This window comes from Acromyrmex echinatior, chromosome 3 (assembly GCF_024713525.1).
Source record: "Acromyrmex echinatior isolate Ae372 chromosome 3, ASM2471352v2, whole genome shotgun sequence".
NCBI lineage: Eukaryota > Metazoa > Arthropoda > Insecta > Hymenoptera > Formicidae > Acromyrmex > Acromyrmex echinatior.
Genome location: NC_141854.1, coordinates 9,289,512 through 9,311,795, shown reverse-complemented (window position 1 = coordinate 9,311,795; position 22,284 = coordinate 9,289,512). Strand labels below are relative to the sequence as shown.

Here is a 22,284-nt window from a genome sequence, read left to right as displayed (position 1 = left end):
TTCTCCCGTAGCCACTTATCGGCTACAGGGAGGCATCCGCGCGTCCGCAAACAAATCCATAAATAAAATCCTTAACGGACTAAAAAGCTTCGCAAGTGGCAAATATCGTACACACCCTTCGCAGATATTAAATTGCGAGACTGACCCAATAGAGATTTTTTTTAAAAGAAAATTTTCTTAAGAGTGATGGAAGTTATAACAAAAATGTGAGTGTATGACGCTTCAAATTGATCGGTCGCGAGAATCGAGAAATTCGATTATTTTTTTCGAAACTGGATCTCCGCCCAATAGATTCGCGACAGAAATAAAGTGTCGGAGCAACGACCCCAGAAATTCCTGTAAAAGTTGTACTTATGGTATATAAAGACCACGAAATTATTAATATCCTACATTTTTCACGTGACCCGTTAAAAAAATTCAAGCGAGAATATTTGTCATGGAGCTCCACACGCTCGCAAGATTAAATCTAATGTAATTTAGATGGCGCGTAAGCTTCACGTTATTTTACTCGATGTTTAAGAGGAGGCTTTAACTCTAAAGTTATGTGGTAATGTTGACTTCATAAAAATAAACTAGGGCAATCTATTGTGTACCGTACACAAGTTCATTTCTCTTTTGTTTTAGCTTGTTCATTATTATAGTCGGATCAATTTGAATTGTGGTATTCGAAATTAATAATTTTTACAATTACATTAAGTTTAATTAATAAAATTTTTATTTTAGCAGAGAACATAGTTTCCGTGACAACTTTCAATTGACTTCGATTCGATCACACAGAAAGTAATATAATAATCTATCTAAAAATCTATATATCTATAATACGTATAAATGATATTTATGTCCATTATGAAAATATAAAAATTTACAATAATTTCTCTAAAAATGACAATCGTAACGATTAATTTTTTTTATTTAATATAAAAATCAAATCATCGTACGCGTCGCGTAGAAAAGTTGTTCCATCGCGAATTCGTGTCCAAAAATTGTGTACACGATACACAGTAATGAATAGATGGTGCACACGAAACAATATAACGCATATTTTTTTTAATGCATGAGGACATATCGAATCAACGAACTTTAAACGCTTAACGATACGCAATAAAATGATACGCAAATGTTTCCTCCCCAATGTTTTCTTTACTGATACTTGTTAAAACATTTTTAGATGAGCGAAAATATACAAAAAACAAGCAGAGTCGTGCAATTCTAATAAACGCAACAACGGTCGTATAAACACGATGTGTGGCTTATATCGGATATAGCAATAAATAAAATAAAATGAAAATTAGACAGGCAGCGAATTGCGGTGAAACTGAACGATCGAATATAGATTGTTCGGAATAACCGTTATTCAAGCTCCGTAAACTTTTTATCGACGAATACTGATCGTTCTGTAAGCCAACAGGTATATCGCGTAGAGCCAGAATGTATTGAAATATCCTGACATTCCATTGATGTTTGCAATGTACACTTTGCTCTCGATTTAATTACCGTTTTATTTTATTATGGGATTAAAAGATTGATTTCACTTATTATTAATTTATCAAAAGTACTTAGTAAATTTCAATTAAATACAGAATTCGAATAGAATATAATAATAATAACTTTATTGAACTTCAAGCACTAAAAGAAGAATAAAAGTGCAATAGAAAGGTGCAATTCAAAAGATAAGGCAGCTTATAATAATGCTGTTTTATAAATCTGAATCCATAATTTTAATAACAATAATACAAACTTGTGCAAAAGTAATTTATTTTTAGCACATGATATCGGCTATTAAACTTCAAGTTCTTTAAATTAGATTGAAATCTATCTAATCGACCAGATCTGCCTCGGTTGTTGCGGATAATCAACCCTTCGCTAATTGTTACGCAATTCTCAGAGCTTCCGCCGCCAGCTGGAATAATCGCAGTTTTTTACCTCCTGGTGGTCGGAGAACCTCCCGGTGCTTTCCACGAGAGCTCAACGTCAAACTTTAGCAGCTCGTCATGAAACTTTCGGAACATCGTGTAGCGGGTCCTGTTCAGATAACCGAGGTAACTTGCATCCCGATGTCCGCCGGGAAGGCACGGAATATTAAACGAATGCGGAGAAGTGAACTTGTATTTCAGGCTTCTTCTCGGCCTCTTTCTCATCCGGCTGCTCATCAAGGCAACGTCTCAAAATGCAACGTACGTATAGCCAAGCGACGCCACGCCAAATTCCTTAACTTTATCGAAACTGGTCCCGCAACGGGATCGGACGACGTCTTGTTACGCGCTGTCTCACACCAGACAGCGAAAAAGTTTTTCCATCAGACATGCTGGACATCGCGCGAACTACTGAGAAAGAATTATATTGAAATGGAGAACGCATCAAGAAGTCGAGAGTTGGCTCCTCTGTGGAGAGAAACGTAATGTGCGCGTAGCACATTTCACGAAAGATTAGAATATCAATGCAGCAGAAATGTAAACTCGTGAGATTCCGAAAAGGAAATGTAAAGACTTTGAAAAAGAATTAATACTGGTAATGAAATTAAAAGAAATGAAAACCTACTTTTCATCAAAGCGGATCTTAGTGTTTAAATAGTTTAGAGTGCATTTATATCCAATTCTGAAACCTTTTTCGGTCTTCAAACGCAGTCGTGAACAGAATTAGAGTAATATAATATCACATGTTAAATCAATAATTCTTTTATTCTAATAAAGCGTCTTAGAAAGATATTAATAACTTGATGCTAATCTAAACATCTTAAGAACTGTAAATAATTTAACTTATTACAAAAAAATATTGCCTCAGCCAAAATTTGAATCCTGGCATTTTTATTAGCTTAATTTATTAAAAATTATGAAATTGCTTATTAATTTAATATAACATTACTACTCGAGTTCTGTTCATCTTATTTTAAGACCGAAAAAGATTGCGGTTTGCAGAATTGGATATGTACACATTATATAACTTCGCTTTGAAATATTTAAGCATTAAAATCCGCTTTAACCGGAAAACAGGTTTATTCCTCTTAACTGATTTATTCTCGTTGGTTTAATATAGGAATTGTAATGTTACTCGTAATAATTACATTGAATTTAGAAATTCTCTTTAGAAATAGTAGCAAGATCGATTCAAATGATAATATCGTATTGAAGGAAGAACCTAGCTTTTTTCTTTCGAAACCTTAAAAGCTAATAAAAGATTTATTCCAATGTCGGACTACATTCGCTCGTCTCGATCGGACGATTGACGCGTAAAAACAGGCTGTATCTTCAGCTTGTGCATCTTGCTCAAGACTGCCGGGCGGCATAAGAATACGCGAGGATGCACCATAAAAGACGAGATAAAGGCTTTACGAGCAAAAAAGGGGATAAACCGCGGCGGGACCGGCTTTCGAATCTTGCGGCCGCGAGAGAGATCGTCGTCTATATTTGCTGGGTCTGGCAGGTCGCCAACAATAGCTGTTTCACACGAGTTATATCTCACTCCCATGGCAACCCGTAACAAACATAAATGAATTATGTCCACGCGTGCCGTTCGATACTTTACGAGAGGCACCTCCGCCACGATCAAATTCGATTAGTTCGTCGCCGAAAGTGTTAGGTGTTAAATCAATCGTGAGAAGCGGCGCCGCGCAACTTTACGCTTATTTTTATCGTCTCGTCTGGTTTTTTTTTTTTTTTTCATCTCAACGTTTTCCGCTGTAGCTCCGATTTATGCACGACGGGCTATTAATCGCAGCTAGTTTCTCGGATCAAAACGGAGTCTGACTCCTTCTATTTATTATAGTTCACAAACGAAAAATGTCACACATCGGCGATGTTTTTCATTGGGTATTTTTTTTTTCGAATGTATAACACATAATAATTTGAAAGACGCAGGAAACTGAAAAGGACGACTTAATACAATAAAATATTACTTAATACAATATAAAATATATCCTGTGTATCTAAATTTCCACTTCATTGCGTCCTGTTAAGCTCGAGTAATAAACGAAATGGCGTGATAAATAAAGAAGGATTTGAAAATAGGGTTTATACGGGATGCTTTCGCGGCTCTTCAGCATCCGATAATTCCCTCTGCATTTCATTACCATTCCGATTATTCTAATCGCCACTATGTACGATCATCCCTCTTTCGCTTTCTCGTTCCTCCCATTCAGTAATCGCGTTAAGAAGAAGCATAACGAAACGTGCGTTTAATCGACTCTATGAATATAAGCATAAAAATGTGACTTGTACACACATTCTAAATAATGTTTTAATTTACGAATTGTTGATTACAACATACATTTTTCAAAAAATAAATCATATATATAAAGCTGTAAAATATTTATAAAAAATAGAATTTAATTTATATGTTATTCTAAAAAACACTGTGAAAAATATATTCTTTTTTATAGGAACGCTTTTAGAGTCATCGATACGTACTTTCTCATATATATTCATGTATGTGCGCGAAAAGCGAGGAGAGTTCCATGAATTTCACATGGTAATTTTGCTTTGGCTGCGACCGGGTTATCAGAATAACCTTGAATTCTCGGGTGACAGTTATATCAAACTGATAATAGTAATAACGATAATAAATATACCTATTCCGTTACTTACTCTAATTTCACAAAAGTGATTCTATTGCTATAAATCAGTAATACATAACGTCCAAGCATAAAACTCCTTTTATAAGATTTTATAAAGTGCTACTCGCACTTTACCCCTTTAATCCACTTAAATTACCATCCACAAAGATAGAAATATTATTGCATTGAATTAAATTATGCGGTAAATCTTGATCTTTTTCTAACTATATAAATATATCGGAATATATTTTATTAATTTGGAGACGGATTTTTATAGCAAAAATTGCTACATATGACAAAAATTAAAATTAGTTTATGATTTATACTACTCAAGAGATAATATCTAAAATTCATTTCATCAATTATAAATTCCTTATAATTTCTTAGTTTTTATCGCTAATTGTTATTCACTTATACACACACTATGTCTAGATATTTTTGTAAAGATGATTTTATACGGTCAATAATACTGTCAGTATTAATAAATATATGTATTAACAATGTTACTAATCATGTATGGTTAATATTGGTGGATTGATGTAGAATACTGACAATGATTTTGACTTTAATTCTCGAGCATCAGTATCGCTTTAAATTAGGATCAATGTCACAATATATTATAGTATAATAGATGATATACGTAAAACTAAAGTGAAATATTATTAATAATACTGATTCGGTAAGATTGTAAAAATACTTATTAATGCATACTGTATTACTGATTCAATATTACTGATCAGTATTATTAATCGTGTAGAAGTTACCTTTAAAAAAAAAAATAGGAATAAATTCAAATCGACTCTTTATGCACCTTTTTTTTAATGTTATCGAGGATACCTAAAGGTGTCATTATCGTTTCGATGACGTTAAATATAAGTCAAGAAACAAGGGAATATAAACGTAAAATAGGGGATGGTCTCAGGGCCCATTTAAACGTGCATACACGCATTCCTATTAGTACGGGCCGTATAATCGGGCTTCGAGGCAGAGAGAACGAGGGTTTCGGCCGTTTCGCGCGACGATGGGGTTGGACTAGCTGGCGCCAGGTTTATCTCTCTACCCTATCGTTTCAGCCTGTGCAGTTATAGAGTGCCGTTATAGCGTGGGTGAGGAGGAAAAGGGTCGCTGCCTGGTGGTTGTGGCGCAGGCGGCACCCTTCGTCTCCTGCAGGAGCATTGTGTCAGGGAAAACAACTCGTGATGGTCCAACATAGTCCCTCATGAGGTACTATTATTCCGATTTCGAACGGATAGAACAGTTTTGCCCCTCCAGGTGTAGCTTTTGTGCGCAGTTTGCACACTTGTCGCTTTTGTCAGATGTCTTTGGTAAAAAAAGGCGAGATCACACAGTGAAAGAAGGTTGAAGGTTTGTGAAATATCCTCTTCTTTCTTTCTTTCATCATTTTGAGACATGGTGAGCTTTCTAGAAATAAGTAAAATTGAATATTTGGAAAAGAGAAGAAAGAGATCACATTGTATGATATTGATGAATTATAGTCGGTTCGTACAAACATTCGTCCTCATTTTCTGAAATTTTTGAATAAAAATTTTGGAAACAAAACAATGTGACAAATGATACGTAGATAATTCTGATTTATAGATCTAGAAGTGTCAACGCGATTTATTTTCCGGATTTTTCGAAAGATTACGGATATATAATCACAATTACAATTCGTACCGGTGAGAATAAATCAATTAAGAGAAATAAATCTGTTTTCGATCAAAGCGGATCTTAATATTTCAGAGTGAATTTATATTATACATATCCAATTCTATAAACTGCGCGCCAAAATCTTTTACGGTCTTGAAATTATAAATAGAAATAGAATTAATGTAATACCATATATTAAATTGATAAATAAGCAAATGTTATCCTTATTAGCTTGTTAACTTAATATATGATATTACTATTTTACTCATGATTGCATTTTAAGATTGAACAAGATAATAATTTCGGCGCACTTTGCAGAATTGGATATGGTATATAAAATAAATTTTTAAATATATTTCATGAAGCACTAATTTTAAGATCCGTATTAACAGAAAATAGGTTTATTTCTCTTAACCGATACGAATCTTACGACATTTTATTGCAGTTTCGTTGCAATTTTATAAGCAATTTCGCAGAGTTTACCAAATCGAAATACGCGCATCGCGCGCGTGCAATCAGGAGGCGCCGATAATTATTATCTCTGCCGGCTCTTTGATATTCCTTTTTTTTTCCAATGGGGAAAAATCGATCCTCTCATCCGCACACGCGGGTGGTCGTGGTCGAGGAATGCGGCGACGAGGTGGATTGGTTGTTTGTAATTGCAATCTCTGGCACCCCGCGACAGGGGTGGGCCTGCGGATTCGGCATGTAAAAAGTGAGCGTTAATCAGCGGGATGCGAGCGGCGTGGATCGCGGCCTGACGTAATTAATACGCCGAACGGTGTGTTTGCGCATCTATAGGTGAACTTTAGGACGCGAAGCAGCGTTACGCGATTGGGATTGCGGGATGTGAATTACGCAGGGAAACGGGTCGTTAAATGGCCGGGCACAACAATCCGTAATCTGACGCAACGAACAGAGATGCCCCCCCCCCTCCCCTCCCCTCTCCTCGTCGCCGTTACGATGTTGAACCTTATTATCTCTGTTCGACCCGCGAGAGATTCACAGGGAGATCCGCAGGCAGGCCGCGTCTGTCGGTTATTATTGGGGATCCGGGGTATTAAAGGCGCTTGGGGGCGAGGTATCGATCTTCGGTTCGCCCTTTACGTTATACTTAAATACAATATTTCGGCCGACGCGTAATCCGCTTACGAAAGTATCCGCGCTCGTTAATGCGCCGCACGCAGAAGCCGACGCAACGGCCGCCGACACAACGTTCTGTTCCTTATTGTAATCGATTATTTGCACGCATGGATAATTATATACCCATTCGGAGGGAGAAATCGTACGAGGATGTACACGGTTTGTACGTCCTGCGTAATATTTCAGGGAGCGTGTAATCCTCTTGCGCGAGTCGAGTGGCAATCTCACTCAACTGCACTAATGATGTATTAATGCATATATTTATATTGTATAAATGGAAGTACCTAACGTTTTCATGTATTCTTTACACGTGTATTTCTTTATATAAAAGCTCAAATACGCATGTATTCAAATAACTTTTTTGAGCCGTGGATTTCCCTCCCGTCAATCTGAACCTAGTTTGTTCACTGCAAAAAAAATGGAAATACCAATTTTCCGATACTTTCAATAGTTATTTATCCGCGGAGAATAATCCGGGAATAAAAATAAAGATTTTAAAACAACTAGAATTCAATAAGAAAAAAATGAAATCTTTCGAGATAATCACTGATTTATGCGTGCGTAACAACGATTACATTTCGCGACATCATTTTATTTTTCGGCATTGGTCGCGTCGGTGTCGAATGATGGTACTTCATTAGCAATTAATTCGACACGACCGATCGATTAACAAAACCAATTTAATCGGCACTGTGAGAGCGCGGATGACCAGTTCTATTAATTGGCAGAATAATCGGATCACAAGGGATTGTCGGATAACGGTCTGCTCGCAACGTATTACTTTCGATAATAAGCTCCATTATTGTCTGTCAAATCGATATCTTATTACTAAAATGATTTTAGTTTCAAGCACTTATGCTTTGTTTTTTTTAGATTAAAATTTATAAAAATTGTAAGAAAAAGAAAGATGAGATACCTATATTTAAATTTTCAGAAAGACGAAGAATTTGTCAATTTTTAACTCTGCATATGATTCATTAAAATACATTAAATGAATAACTCGATCGGCGCATGTTACAATAACTTGATCGGTGCATATCGAGAAGATAAACTGAAACGAATAAAATAAAATAAGCAAAAATAGATAAAATAATATTAATCTCCGTAATAATATTAAAGATAGCTGATCTTAATAAATCGGTTGATAAGCGATCTCGTATACCCTCCTGGATGATTAATATCGGTTTTAATTGCAGCAAGGAAATTAATTAATTCACAAGGATGAGACACATTCTATGCGTTGATATTAATCGTCAAGCAAATGATCGATTATTCGGCTTGCGAGTGGTTGAATCATTTATTGATAACGAGGATAGTAAAGGCTTCCCCATGGCGTGGAGCTAGTCTGAAGGGAAACGAATGCATCACAGTTATTAATTACTGCAGACGTGGTAAATAATTCCCATTAGATCGATCGGTCGTTTTGAATTGCAAGAATAGCGCATTTCGGTGTCTATAATAATGCATTATTGCGGACACGGTATCGTCGAAAGGGAGTCTGGATTATAGCTATACGCCAAGTTTAATTAGAGCAATGATCTAGCTCGAACTATACATATATATCGTCCGACAAGTAATTCGTCCCCAATTGCATCATTACGCTAGCCGTGTAACAAACACATAGCTCTATTTAATTGAGATGTGCGCTAGTTTATATGGTACATATCGACCGTCCGTTTCATATCGCGTTGCTAACGACGAAACTTCAGTCGCGAAATGTGAACCCCCCCCCCCCTTGACAGGGAAAACTAATATCCTTTGTTAGAAATAAATCTACTCGCTTTACATTGACTTGACTAAAAGCTTTCTTGGCACCATAGTTTCACTAAAAATCTGTACTGAATCTCTAAGAATCATTTGCTACTTAAAAATCAAGTTAAATAATCTACTTTAGAATTCGTCTATTTTTTTAATAAGTTGGACAGGTTGTAATTTAGTAATTCCTTATTTCAGGAGATGAAAATCTGATATAGCGAGGCGAACTAGAAGGGTAACGGATGGATGTTCACGCGTCCATAAGATAGTTCACGCAGAAATGACGAAGGGTTCACCGGACGAGGTAAGAACTTACCGTAGAACCAACACTGCTTCTCGCCGAAGCGAGGCCTCAGAAATGTGTACTGTGGTTGAGGTGGTAGATGATCCAGAAGCGCAGCTAAACCGGCGACAAGGAAGGGCCCACCCCAGGCGTAGCAGGCATAGACCCTGAGCCTAAGGGTCTCTTGACCTTTTTCCAAACTCACTGGTCGCAAATCCCTGAAAGCAACAAAAAGCGAAGGCTCAGTCAGTAAAGAGCATGGCGATTGTGAAGAGAATACGCGGCATTGTGAGAAATGCAGGGAAATAAAAATATCGAGATGGTTACGGGTATTCGCTTTTTTTCTATTTCACGTTTCCTCTTGACTACAGCGAATGAATGGAGAACGAAAAAACCATTCGAGAACGCGTTTCTTTTTCTTCTGGCCGTGACAAAGAAGTAATTATTGCATCGGGAATAATTATTTCTATCTATTCTAAGGAAGTAGTAGATGCGGCAATGTAATAATACAATAGAAATATTTATTATAGATTATCGTTGTCATTGATCGATCTTCTGTTTATTAAAACGAAACTGCGTGAGAACTCGGCACGTTTACTCGTAACGTACTAAATTGTAAAGCTTTGTCATTGTCCGGCTAGTTTAATATCGCCATAATGACATTCATAGCAGGGAGATGAAGTTAGAGCTTGATACGAGGGGTAGTTATCCATAAATCGTTAACCCCAACGCAAATGTCGATTAGCGCAATGAGAAGTTGCGAACTGCAGTAGCGAAAAAGTTAATACAAGAAGAAAAGATTTATTGTAGAATAGTACAATAATTATAAACTACTTCTGTTAAACTTGATAAATAAAAAATTGATTCAAATGTAAGTAGATTTTTTATCCATCTCAAAATTGCAAATCATACTGCAATATATGATAAAAAACAATTACTTATCAATATAAAGCAAACGTTCATAATTAAATTGTTCATAATTTCCTAAAATTGTAATTAAAAAATTTTTATTAGAAATATAACATGTATAACATGTATAACATGTATTAAAAAAATGAATAAATATGTATCATATCTTCGATGCGATATATTACAAAAATTTAGAAAATATATATCCCGCAATATTTCCATTCTTCCGGACTTTTCTGTAGTGAACTCATTTTATAATGTATCCTCTTGTTAGCGTAATTCTTTTAATGTAGGTAATTTTATATAATTTGCACGATTCATGTAGAGAATAAAAATACACTAACATCAGTAAAAGCTTTCTAACTAAGTGACATGAGTTGGTGCAGACAGACATTTTCATTTAAATATTCTCTTTGTATATCCGCTCTCTGAATCAACCCATTATATAAATTTTTACTGAAGTTAATCCGTACATACATTCATTAAAATATGTATAGAGGGGAGAAGAGATAAAGAAAAGGGAAAGGGGATACCATCGCAATGAGCGTGAAAGTAAAAATTTAAACAATTTTTGGGAACTCTCAGTCGCGTTTTTGCACATCAGATAATTCCGCAGTTCACAAATAATGAAGTACCTGCGTGCACTAATCAACGTTAATAATCAACGTTACATATTAGGTTTTACATTTATCAAATGTGTGCACTGTTGTTACCGTGCAACGTTAAATAATAGAGTTTGTAATTACATGAAAAGATATCATAATAATCTCAAACAACGTTGTAAATATTAATGGAGGTCCGAATGCGTAATTTATAATTATAATCACTATGCGCGTAGTACTATATATATTTTTCCCAGAAAGTACATATTATATATTCAAAATTTACATGTATCTCTCGAGTATATTACTCTCAGTCTATAAATTCTTCGATAAGTTCAAATTGATCTTTACTCAACTAAAAAATAATCTTGGAGCGATTAATTCCACAGAAGCTTGAGACGTAATTTCGAAGTTGTTTAATATTGAAAGGTAAATAGACGAAAAGACGTAGTATCCATTTAAAGTTTTTATTGAGAAAAATCTACCGAGATGCGGTCGTAAGATGAAAGCAGCGTGCGACGATAGTTCTCTCGTGGATACTTCCCTTGATTAAGTTACACAAAGCACCTGTCAGGCAACTATCTCGAAAGTTTGCTTTACTCGACGTTCTCCTCCAGGACGCGTTCCGACGCGGTGGAGATGTCCGGGATGCACGAGAGATTTAGCGAAAGCATTCCGCTGAGAATGAGAGAGGAATGGCGGATAGATGGGCGCGAAGTGGATATCTCAAGATCTAAGACTAATTTCGTGGTGCCTACGCCTCATTTCCGGCGTCGCTAATTAGGCGTCACCACTGCCGGCATGCGTCGTGTTCCTCCCAGTCTCTCTCTCTCTCTCTCTCTCTCTCTCTCTCTCATCTTCTTCCTCGTCTATCTCAAGCGCAAGATAAGAGAGCAGCTCAGAGAATCAGAGGAAAGGAGACGGAAAGGAGACGGTAAAACATTCGCGCGCGAGCGACCGCGACGTCTCGCTTCGACGTCGGCACGGCGGCGCCACGATAATTCTCCATCCTGACCCCGCTTCCTGGTGGAAATCGAGCCAGAAAGACATTCCAGCTCCGGCACGGGATCGGACGTTAAATATTGTTGCAGTCGGAAAAATCAGCGGACACCTGCTGTTTGCGACACGCGTGAGTGCGCGTGTTGCAATGTTTTCTTGCTAAATCGAGCTTGGGCGAATCTCTTATCACGAACACACCAGGGATTGTCGCAACCTCTCATCCTAAATTTCGTAAATTTCTCTGATTCCCAGACAATATTTCATGATTTTCTATGATGCTTTTAATAATATTTTGAAATTTTTTTTGTAATTTCATCCTGATTTGGAAATCGTTGAATATTATATTGAGAGAGCAATTTAACGTAGCAATGTAAATCACTATTAACATTACCGACATCGTTTCCATTTTTGTTAAGTTAATATTTCAAAATTGCGTTGGTGCAATGTACGCATATTAAATTTTTTTAAAGCGAAGAATTTTAATTTTCTGGAAAATTGTACAAAATTCCTAGATTTTTCCCTAATTTCCAGTTTTGTGGCAACCCTATTATAGACACAATTATACAAACAACAGTGGCATGTCATTTCCTCGTGATAAAGAGACGATTCGTCCACGCATTTTTTTTTTTCATCACTTTTGACGTGACACTAAGATCGGTCTCGAGCGTGGTGATATACGTTGTATTTTTGCAATATAACGAATCTCTCCACGAAGAGAGAAGCCTCATTTAAACGGAAAACGTACTTTCAGAGATGTGCATTGCGTAATGGTGTCTCGTGCTTGACTGGCGAAAGAGTTCCGAGATGCATGCATAGAGGTTGCAAAGCCGAGATAACGAAGTCTGTTATTAAATAGACGTCAGGTGGCCATTGTTAATCTTTTGATCCTCCGTAACAGCTATTGTGGACTCCACACGAGGATCATGTTATGAGCTTTTTTTCCTTTGGATATTACTTCCTCCTCGTAATACGGAAGCAGACGACAGCCGAAATATAATAACATTTCCTCTTGCGGATTATTATATATCGCAAACGTCGCGCATTGCGGCCACGTATTCAAGATTTATTTTAAAATGACGCTCAAGTTTCACGATGTCCAAGAAATAGTAACTCGAAGACATATACGACTTTAATAGCGTAGCTACATAAATCTCGGGCTGTCGTAAATCTACAACGTCTACAATGTGAATTTCTTCTTTTCTCTGCTCTAAATGCTAGAGTTTACAACGCTTTGATCTCTTTTTTTTTTTGCTTCTCAAACAGTCCGGTAGACAAATCGCTGCAAAAGATGATACTAAAGGCGTGTGAGGAATCGAAACATTTATTAATACAAAACAAGACAGTTTGACGAATAGATGATTTCGTTAGAATCTTCGCTGCCTAACTCATGTGTTCGAAGTCCATATTTTATCACTCCCCCGCGCTATCTTTCCGAGACTTTAAACGGCGCGGATGTAATGTCGGCGTGCTGTCTCGTTGGCCGTAGAAGGCGTAAGAGCTCTGTATTTATTTCTCCGATATGGTAATTATACGGAGCGGCAATTAGCGGCAGTGTCGGCCGTTAGAGTGCGAGACTCGGCGGAGAGCACCGTCTCGTAGAGAATAACGTATAACGAGGAGAGCTCGTTATATGGAAACAAGATGGACACAAAGATATTATTTATTACGCCCACGTTCTTCACACTAGGAAACAGTCTCGCGGTTTTGAGCGCTAAGGGCACATTTTATTAGGGAAAATGTTTGTTTAAGGTACGAATTATTTATACAGATAGTTTACGCTGACAAGGTAGCATTTAATTGCCACAGAATTTCTGTAGAAGAACGTTCGCCTTCGTTGTTGCGTTAAATTGCAGGCACATAAAATATTGTAGGTATGTAAAATTTGTATCGTAACATAATACAAATGGTTACGATTTCGGGCTTTTAAACAAATTTGAAAATTTCTTATTGTGCAATGAGAAAAAATATTCTAAATTTTAATATTTATCTAAACAGTGCCAACTAAATACTTACAGTATTTACTGAATAAAAAGAAATAATAGTTAAGTCAAGTGTTTTTTGTACACTAAATAAATATATTTTTATATTTAATAAGTGTGTTTAATTAATTATACTATTCAAACAAATGATTTATTAAAATTTAGTATATTTTTTTCAGTGTACTTTTTGGAAATCTTTAGGTAAATCTAAAAATATTTCGAGACTTATCTGCGTACAAGCATACAGCTCGAGTAATTTGCACTACGCCTGCGACTTCTAACATTCACGCGAATCCTGTCACAAGCGAAGCAGGATTACGCCAGGAACTTCTCCAAAGCGCATCAAAAATGATTATCGACAACGCCCTCGGGAACGTCTTTCGAGCACCCGTAAATTCCTTCGAAAAACGATAGCAGCAGAACGAACTTTGTCATTCGAGACGTATGGAAAGTAAGTTTACACTTTATTGAAAAGTTTCGAGGGCTCTCAAGCGCGCGGAAACTTCTCGTCGAGACGCGAAAATGTTCAACTCGACGGTTCCTTCACCCTTCATTCATCGTCAATTGAGACATCCATCTATTCTTTGTTCCTCCCCTCTTAAACCTCCCCCCCCCCATTGTCCTCGACCTGTTTACGTGTTCTACTGAATCTGAAGATCGATCGATCGATCTCTCCATCTACGTATCTATCTATTTGTCACAGCCTCCGCAATGTACCGGCACATCTCATTCTAACAGGTCGAGAAACGATACGGTCTAATAGACTATAAATTGCAACGGCTTATGGGAATTACCCAATGAGTAATTCATGCAAATCTATGCGAAGTTCTCAATAAACGTATCTGATCTATATCTGGGTCGCATTACGACATATTAATTACTTTGCGATGTAAATTTTATATACTGCATACAATTTAATGGAACAATTAATTGAGAGCAACGTCCTTCTACAGAAATTCCGTAGCAATTAAACGTTATTCTCGCAATTCTTAATTAACTAGAAATACGTAATTATTTGTAATTTATTCATTACGTTAATATTTACACTGCCGTGTACGCGATTATTTGCGTAATTAAGGTTTTATCGCGCGCGTGAGGAATATCACATATTTACGATTGATCCGGTTTTCAGAGGCAATCGAAAATTAGGGACAATTTCGTCGTTGATTAACATCATCTCTGATACTTGCATGAGACAGTGCGAAATGGTAATGTATTAGACCGATTAGGATGAGTAAGAGAACAAGGATCTGAGAACGCGGCCTTAATTAACGATAATCAACGAACGTGACAATTACGAAATATTGCCTCTCATGTACCTACGAACACTTGGCCGAATCGGTTATATTCGTTGCGAGAATGTAATTCGCGTCGAAGGTGCGAACTGAGGTGCGAAACACAAAGCGTGATTCTCCCCTGTTTGGTTTCCGGGATAATCAATATCGCACATCCGGAATTAGACGGCGATTACGTCGGCGGGAAGGAAGATGACGATAGAAGGTTTACTATTGTCATCGCGAAATATTCGCATAGAAATACTTGCGCCGATATTCTTTTCGTCCTTATCCCCTTGCTTCTTAGCTTTCGTTACTTATTCGATCGTGAATGTTATCCCGTTACCAATAAGCCGCGATAATAATCCCAGAAGAAGGAAGAAGGTATTAGGAATTCCCACAAGAAAAGGGCTATGCCATCAGCTGGAATTCCTTATGTTCTTAAATATAGATATACAACGCTCGATAGATTCCGTGTAAGATGTGCTTTATAACCGCACAAATGGATCATTAAAATGTGTTCCAAAATTTATTGTTAATATTACAAATATATAATGCACGTAATGTATACAACAGATTTTCAGTGTGCCGGTAATAAATTTGGAACATAGTTTAAAAAACCGCGTAACATTTAGCAAGTTAATAATAGTCACAGTCACTGATTCTCCGATAATAAAGAATCTAAGGACGTTTCATTGCATTGTATGTTAATATCGTGCATTGTCATTCGTTCAATTAATTTGCCATTCATAAGTCATAAGTAATAGCTTATTGTAATGCCATTCTTATAATCGTAGCATTATTAATTTTACAACATTTTTACATACGCACTGTTGTGTGCATATATGGGCGTAACAAGAGCAGAAGGGGCTGTGGCTTAAATTTTAAAGAACAAAAATAATTACAAAAAATTATACATTTACGGAATATAATTAACGAATATTCATAAGAAATTAATTGTAGAAAAGAAAAAAGAATTGCAGATGAAAGTTATAGAAAGATCGTAAGAGAATACAAAACAATTAGTTCGACAAATATGTTTTCAGTTCGAAGAATCAGTTTATAAAATAGTTAAAGAAAGTTTTAAGAGTAAAATTAAGTAAATAAGTATACGATTTTGTGACTTAATTGCCAGTAATTAATTAAAAATAATAAAAGTCCACATAACGGAAACTATTATATATAAATTTTCAGTATAGTCAGTCAACTGGCAATAATATACGAACATGGCTGTAAAAAGAAGAGTAAAAGAATTTCTTTGAATCTTCTTCATTGCAATGTCTGAAGCGACGTGGCCGAATCGAAATTGTAATGTTCGATCGTATCGCTCCGTATCGCAGCATCACGGAATGACGGTGATTATCGAAGGGTATCACGTGTCGTTACCACTTATCGCGTGCGGCACGAACAGCGAACTTTCTTGCTCGGCGAGAAGCGGCCTCAGGCACCTATTCCGTTCTCCTTCTCGTTCCTTCTCCATCGCACTGCGAATCAATCGGCGACAACCGCGAATACAAGAAGAGGGCGTGCCGAGGCCTATTTCGCGATCACAGCAGCTTCGACTTCCGTGAGACACGAAGAATCACGGAATCGCATACAAGCTACGTGAAGTGGGTGGAGATATGAGAGGTATCAGAAAATGCTAGCCAGAACGCTACGCGTGTAATCGAGCCTTCGAATCGCCCGTTGCAATGAACGTTCGAATTGCAGCCTTCGAGCATTTTAAAAGAGATAAACGTGCTGTTAGCGTTTATCGCTGGCAAGTTATGTGTTTCGCCAATTACGTTTGTAAGAGAACTGCTTCCGTAAGAAACTCCTCCCACATCAAACTACTGGAGTAAACATTTGCAACAATCTCGTTCACGAGATTACAGACAACGGAGTATAAATAGATGTTAAATTGTATTATTCGTGCTTGATGAAGACGATTCGTGAAATCCTCTCTAAATCTTCTCTTCACGTACTTAAAAATTAACGTACATTTGACGACCTTTTAACGCAGGCACAAATAGTCTAAAGTTTAATATCAAATCAAATTAATTTTAAAAGAATTTCTTCCGTAAATGTGGTTACACAATCAGTATAGAATAAAGCTTTTAACGGTCAATGGATCTTAAGTGCTAAGATAATTGGGTGTAAATTTATATAATATATGTACTCTTTTAAACTGCTCAAAATTAATTTGACATAAAATAGTTTGGAAGCAATGATTAAGAACTGATTTTACATAGAAAAATTTATTCGATATATGTTTGTGGATGTTTATATCAGACTATTGATATTTCAAGATAATTCCGATTGTCGCTTCTTTTATAAAACCCGCATTCTATTAGATACGATCTATAATAATATCTGAAGCGTACGTTTCCAAATGATATGCGTCCTTGGTATAACTGGTTCGAGGAATGCCATTGCATAATCAGAAGATGAGACAGAAAATCTATCTTTCGCTGATCTCCCTGGTTTCGATGTGTATCACAAACGTAGAGAAAAAATGACACGCACAACTTTGGAAGACGTAGATGCGTGAAGAGGGAAAGATAGCGCGTGGGATATTTTAAAAATAAAAGTCTCGTGGAATTTGTAAAACTATCCGAAACGTTTATCCACTCGATCAAACGACAAATCGGCTGACACGAGTATATTTTTATCGTCCATGTAAAAATGACGTGGATTTAAAAATCCCGAGAATGTGTCGTTTGCAATAATAGACCGGCCTGTTACGTGTGAATCTCGATTTAACTAAAAATATTGTAAGTAAAATTGACCTTTTTTTTTAAATACGATGTATAAATATGACGTATAAATATGATACAAATAATATCGTTTTATTATATGTACTTAAATATGATATAAAAAACAATTTTCTGTTAATTTATATAAAGTACCTACCTTCCAAGAGATACAAATGGAAAGAGATACAAGAAAAAAAATGTTCACTGTAACATAAGTGAATGAATACATTCTTACTGTCTTACTTTTTTGTCAATATTAAACAAATATGAAATGATCACTGTGTTATATTGTGTCTCTTGTTGAAAGTCAATAATCTGTACTATAATATATTATTTTTAAGTTTCAAAAATTAATGTTTGGAAATTTAATAACAAAATAAAAATTAAATTCTATATTATATGAACGTATTGATAAAGACAGGAAGAAAGGCATTTTAGATATTAAAAAAATAATGAGATAGTTGGCTTTTGAAAAGTATATGGCAAGGTGCTTAGCATGTTACAATAGTTTCCCGGGAGCTATTACAGAACATATGTTATCTTCTCATCTTTGAAAGTATAAATTGCCATCGATAGAAAGAGACTGCTTGATATACCGTGAAAGAAGGTAGGAGGCCATTCTACACTCGATATGCGGATTTTATACGCGAGCAAATCGAGGAGGAAGCCGTAAGGGGTGGCATGTTGTCTACGAGCAACTTGAGAAGTCGTTCTGACGATAGTCACGGGAAGTTGTCAGGTGTTTGTTGACGTGGGGTAACCGAGGAAAACGACGAAGGCGGCGGCTCGAGTGAGGGGGAGCTGTAAGGAAGGCATACAGCGGGGGTGGTAAAGTCGCTAATGGAGGAAAAACAGGAGGGACCAGAAGGAAAACAAACACCGAGAGTTACAGGAGCGACAATCTCCCCTCCCACGACCAGCGGCTGTCCCGTACAGCGTTGACGTCCGAAAAACAGGGAATCGAGCCATCTTTTGTATTGCCACGTGCGGTATACTCGAGCCACTTCCTAGAGGGATGGATTGTCAATATTATAATGCCTACCAAAAATATTATTACAGTATGTCAACGTGAACTACAGTCATGTCCACTTTTTTGCGATGTGCGTGATGTAAATCAGTCAAACCACAAAAGACTTTTTGCGGTACGTAATTACTTCGGAAGAATAAAACTTAGAAATTTTGCCCTTTATAGAAAACTAAAAAAAGTTGAAATTACGTTATTTAAATTTAATGCATTATTAAATTTAAGAATCAAGATTATACAATTTATTTTTGTAATAACTTCATTTTTCGCGAGACGCTTTAAGGCTAATCGAGTTAACAAAAATCACTCCCAATTACGAAGTTCAGAATTAATTTCCATTTCGATTCGATTTTCTTTCAAGAACTGCAATAAAGTTCATTAACTATCATTACCTTCATGGATTATTAATTTCATAGATCTTCATAGATCGAATCTCTATCGATTCGCTTAATTATGAAGTGTGAAGCATGATATCGAAAATAGACTTTGCGGCGCTATCGAACTTCTGCTGTCCATTTAGCGGATAGAGAGGAGCCAACTCGGGACTCCGGGGAAAGGAAATGAAAGACATAGCTCATCGTGGTCTCGATTCGAGTGCAGCTGGTTTGCGGGAGCGGGGAATCCCGAAACGTCATCCCGCGTTATACGGGACGAGGGTGAGAATTTATGCGGTGTCATTCTCTCGTCTCGGGGCGCGCGCCCGGAACATCGATCTTCGAGAACAACGGCTTCCCTTTCTCTTATCGAAGATGCAAAATCGTTCGGGGCAACCGGCATACAGCTCTACACGTGTAATGCCGGGGCGCGGGATCGCGAATTTACGACCGCGCTTTTACGACCTGAGATTCATGGCCATCGAGTGCATCGTTCGTGATGGATAATGTTTGGTGCAATCCGTGAGATTTTCCTAACACTAATTCGTGAAGCGTAAAAAGACAACTTATAAATATAATTAAGAATCTAATGATTTAAGGAATTCATTCTGCAAAAGTTTAAGTAGAATATAATTATATAAATATTATATAATTGTACAAATTGATTCCTTGTTAATTTGTTATAGCTTTAAAAGCGATGTGTCTTAGATTATATAATATTTTTTACGTATTTTCCATGTCATAAAAATACAACAAAGTATTAAATTTATTCTTCCAAATTATTTATTACACACGTTTTTTAAGAGAGTAGTGTTCCGTTTTATTTTTATTTATATAAAAGAGAGTGAATAAGTAGTTGCTACGTATAAAGTTTGAACACGAAACAGACCCTAAGTCTTATCACAATACACCCTTCGTTATCCCTGCGTGTCTGGTAATGACACGCAACACAGACAGTTTCTGTTTAACCCTGAACTTGGCCACGTGTTTAGTAAGGCGCATCCCTGTTATTCTCTGTCTAGACTTGTAATTTTCTTCTTATATTTTATTTTTGTACTTTTTATTGTAATATTTTATCCCCTTAATTTTACCATTATTTTACCGTAACGCTCTCTTCCGTGACTCGCGTAATAATGCAAGAGCAACGATTCGATGTCCACTAACCGGTAATACCGGCTATACTTGCCTCTATGTTTCCCTTTAATCTTGTCCCACGTGTCGACTGACAGAAGCAGAGCGAAAGGACGGAAGGAAAAGCATGAGAAAAGGCAGCACGAACGAAGCAAGGAAGGACGGGACGGAAGGAAGGAAGGACGGACGGAAGGAAGGAAACAGATAGAAGGATGTACTTTAGGGCACGGCTGATTGTTCCGTGGTTCCACGAGTGGTTATCTGCAAATGAAGGCCCGCAAATACGGAACAGTAGTGTGCGAGGGCGGTCAGAGTAGTGGCGGGTGCGACGGAGTTTATGGCGAACGAAAGAGGGTCGGTAGGGGGTTGAAAGGGAAAGAGCAAGGGAGAGGGAGAGAGAAGATTGAACGATCAACTGAGATGGATGACACGAAACGGTAGCGGTAGTTTATTTGCGTATAATTCAATCACAACCGCGGAATTATTGTCCTAAACGAGACTTTCTTTCCACGGAATTGTCTGTCTATAGCGTTTTATCCTTCTTGAAAGCAACGTGATTTTTTTTTATAAGAATCCAATGACGCGGATGGATAGCGATACTCTTTGTTTCTTTTTTTAGTTTAGTCTATCGAGTGTACCACGCTAATTCTGTGCTCTAATGCATGCTGGTGCACATTACGAGAATATCAGGGTTATCACAATTCCTCAACTTAAAATTCTCTAACTTTTCCTTGATTTCCAAACAAAATTTCATGAGTTTCCCTGAATTTCAATATTTTACTGAGAGATCAATTTAATATAGCAATGTAAATTACTATTCCCTGATTTCCCTAATTTTCAGTTTTGTGGCAACTGAGTATTCCAAATTTCTAATCACACGATAGTTCCTCGAGTTTCCGCTTTTCGGCCAGACGGATAATTATTTCGGTCTTGTTTAAATTCTATTACAGGAATCATGGATATGGTACAAATTTCATTGCTGGCATTTATTGAATTGCTCAAGTAGGTCGATTATCAGTTTCTAGTATATGGGGGTTCATTTATTAAATTCTATCTTTCCGACTGAATGCGGTACATATACGGAATAAAGAAATATTTTATAGAGTGAAAGATGAGAAAGATATATCAGAGGATTCTATAATTCTTTAGAAATAATATTATATTAATATTATATTAAATCTTAACATAATATACATAGAGTAACTGTCCCTATTAATGTGCCTTTTAATCAACTTGCTTATTACTAAATTAACTATTAAATATTATAGCTTTAATTTTATCTGCTTGCAATCAATATCGGTTTTTCAACTATTTCTTATAATATTTCTTTAATCTAAAAAATGTTAATACTTTATAATGTTAGTGACAAAAATAAAAAAACATGTTTTTGTCCCTATTAGTGAGTCCTCCAAGCGGCGATAGCCCTATTAATGTGTCCCCAATTTGTATACCTATCCACATTTGACTCATTTTAACATATACATAGTTAAAATAGGTAATAAATTTAAGCTAATTATTTAAGTTAATATATTACATAAATCATTATTTCAATTATATTTATTTCAATGTACACTTATAACACAACGTTCTCAGTTCCAATACAGTTCTCAGGGCAAATTAATAGGGATAAGCTTAAAATCTTGCGATATACGTATTACTGGATTCATATAAATTCCTCATATCTTTTGAAAAATATTTAAAATACTTTAATACTCAAAAAATAAAATATTATCTTCGGTATCGTATGCATTAATAATTTAACTTAAGAAGAAAAAATATTTTTTCTTGTTAAGTTAAATTATTTATTACTAGTTCTTTATGACTTATCGAAATACAAAAGCACACTAATAAGGACAGATACAGTAATTGGAACAGTT

General features: G+C 36.4%; 1 protein-coding gene across 1 annotated transcript in view; it reads right to left on the bottom strand.

Annotated features, from left to right (window-relative positions):
* mthl1 (adhesion G-protein coupled receptor methuselah-like 1) overlaps positions 1–22,284 on the bottom strand; it is a 171,605-nt gene that overhangs the window by 17,695 nt on the left and 131,626 nt on the right. The window contains exon 5 of the mRNA XM_011056527.2: positions 9,414–9,598. Coding sequence (XP_011054829.2) covers positions 9,414–9,598 — 185 coding nt within the window. The remainder of the gene's footprint in view (positions 1–9,413; positions 9,599–22,284) is intronic.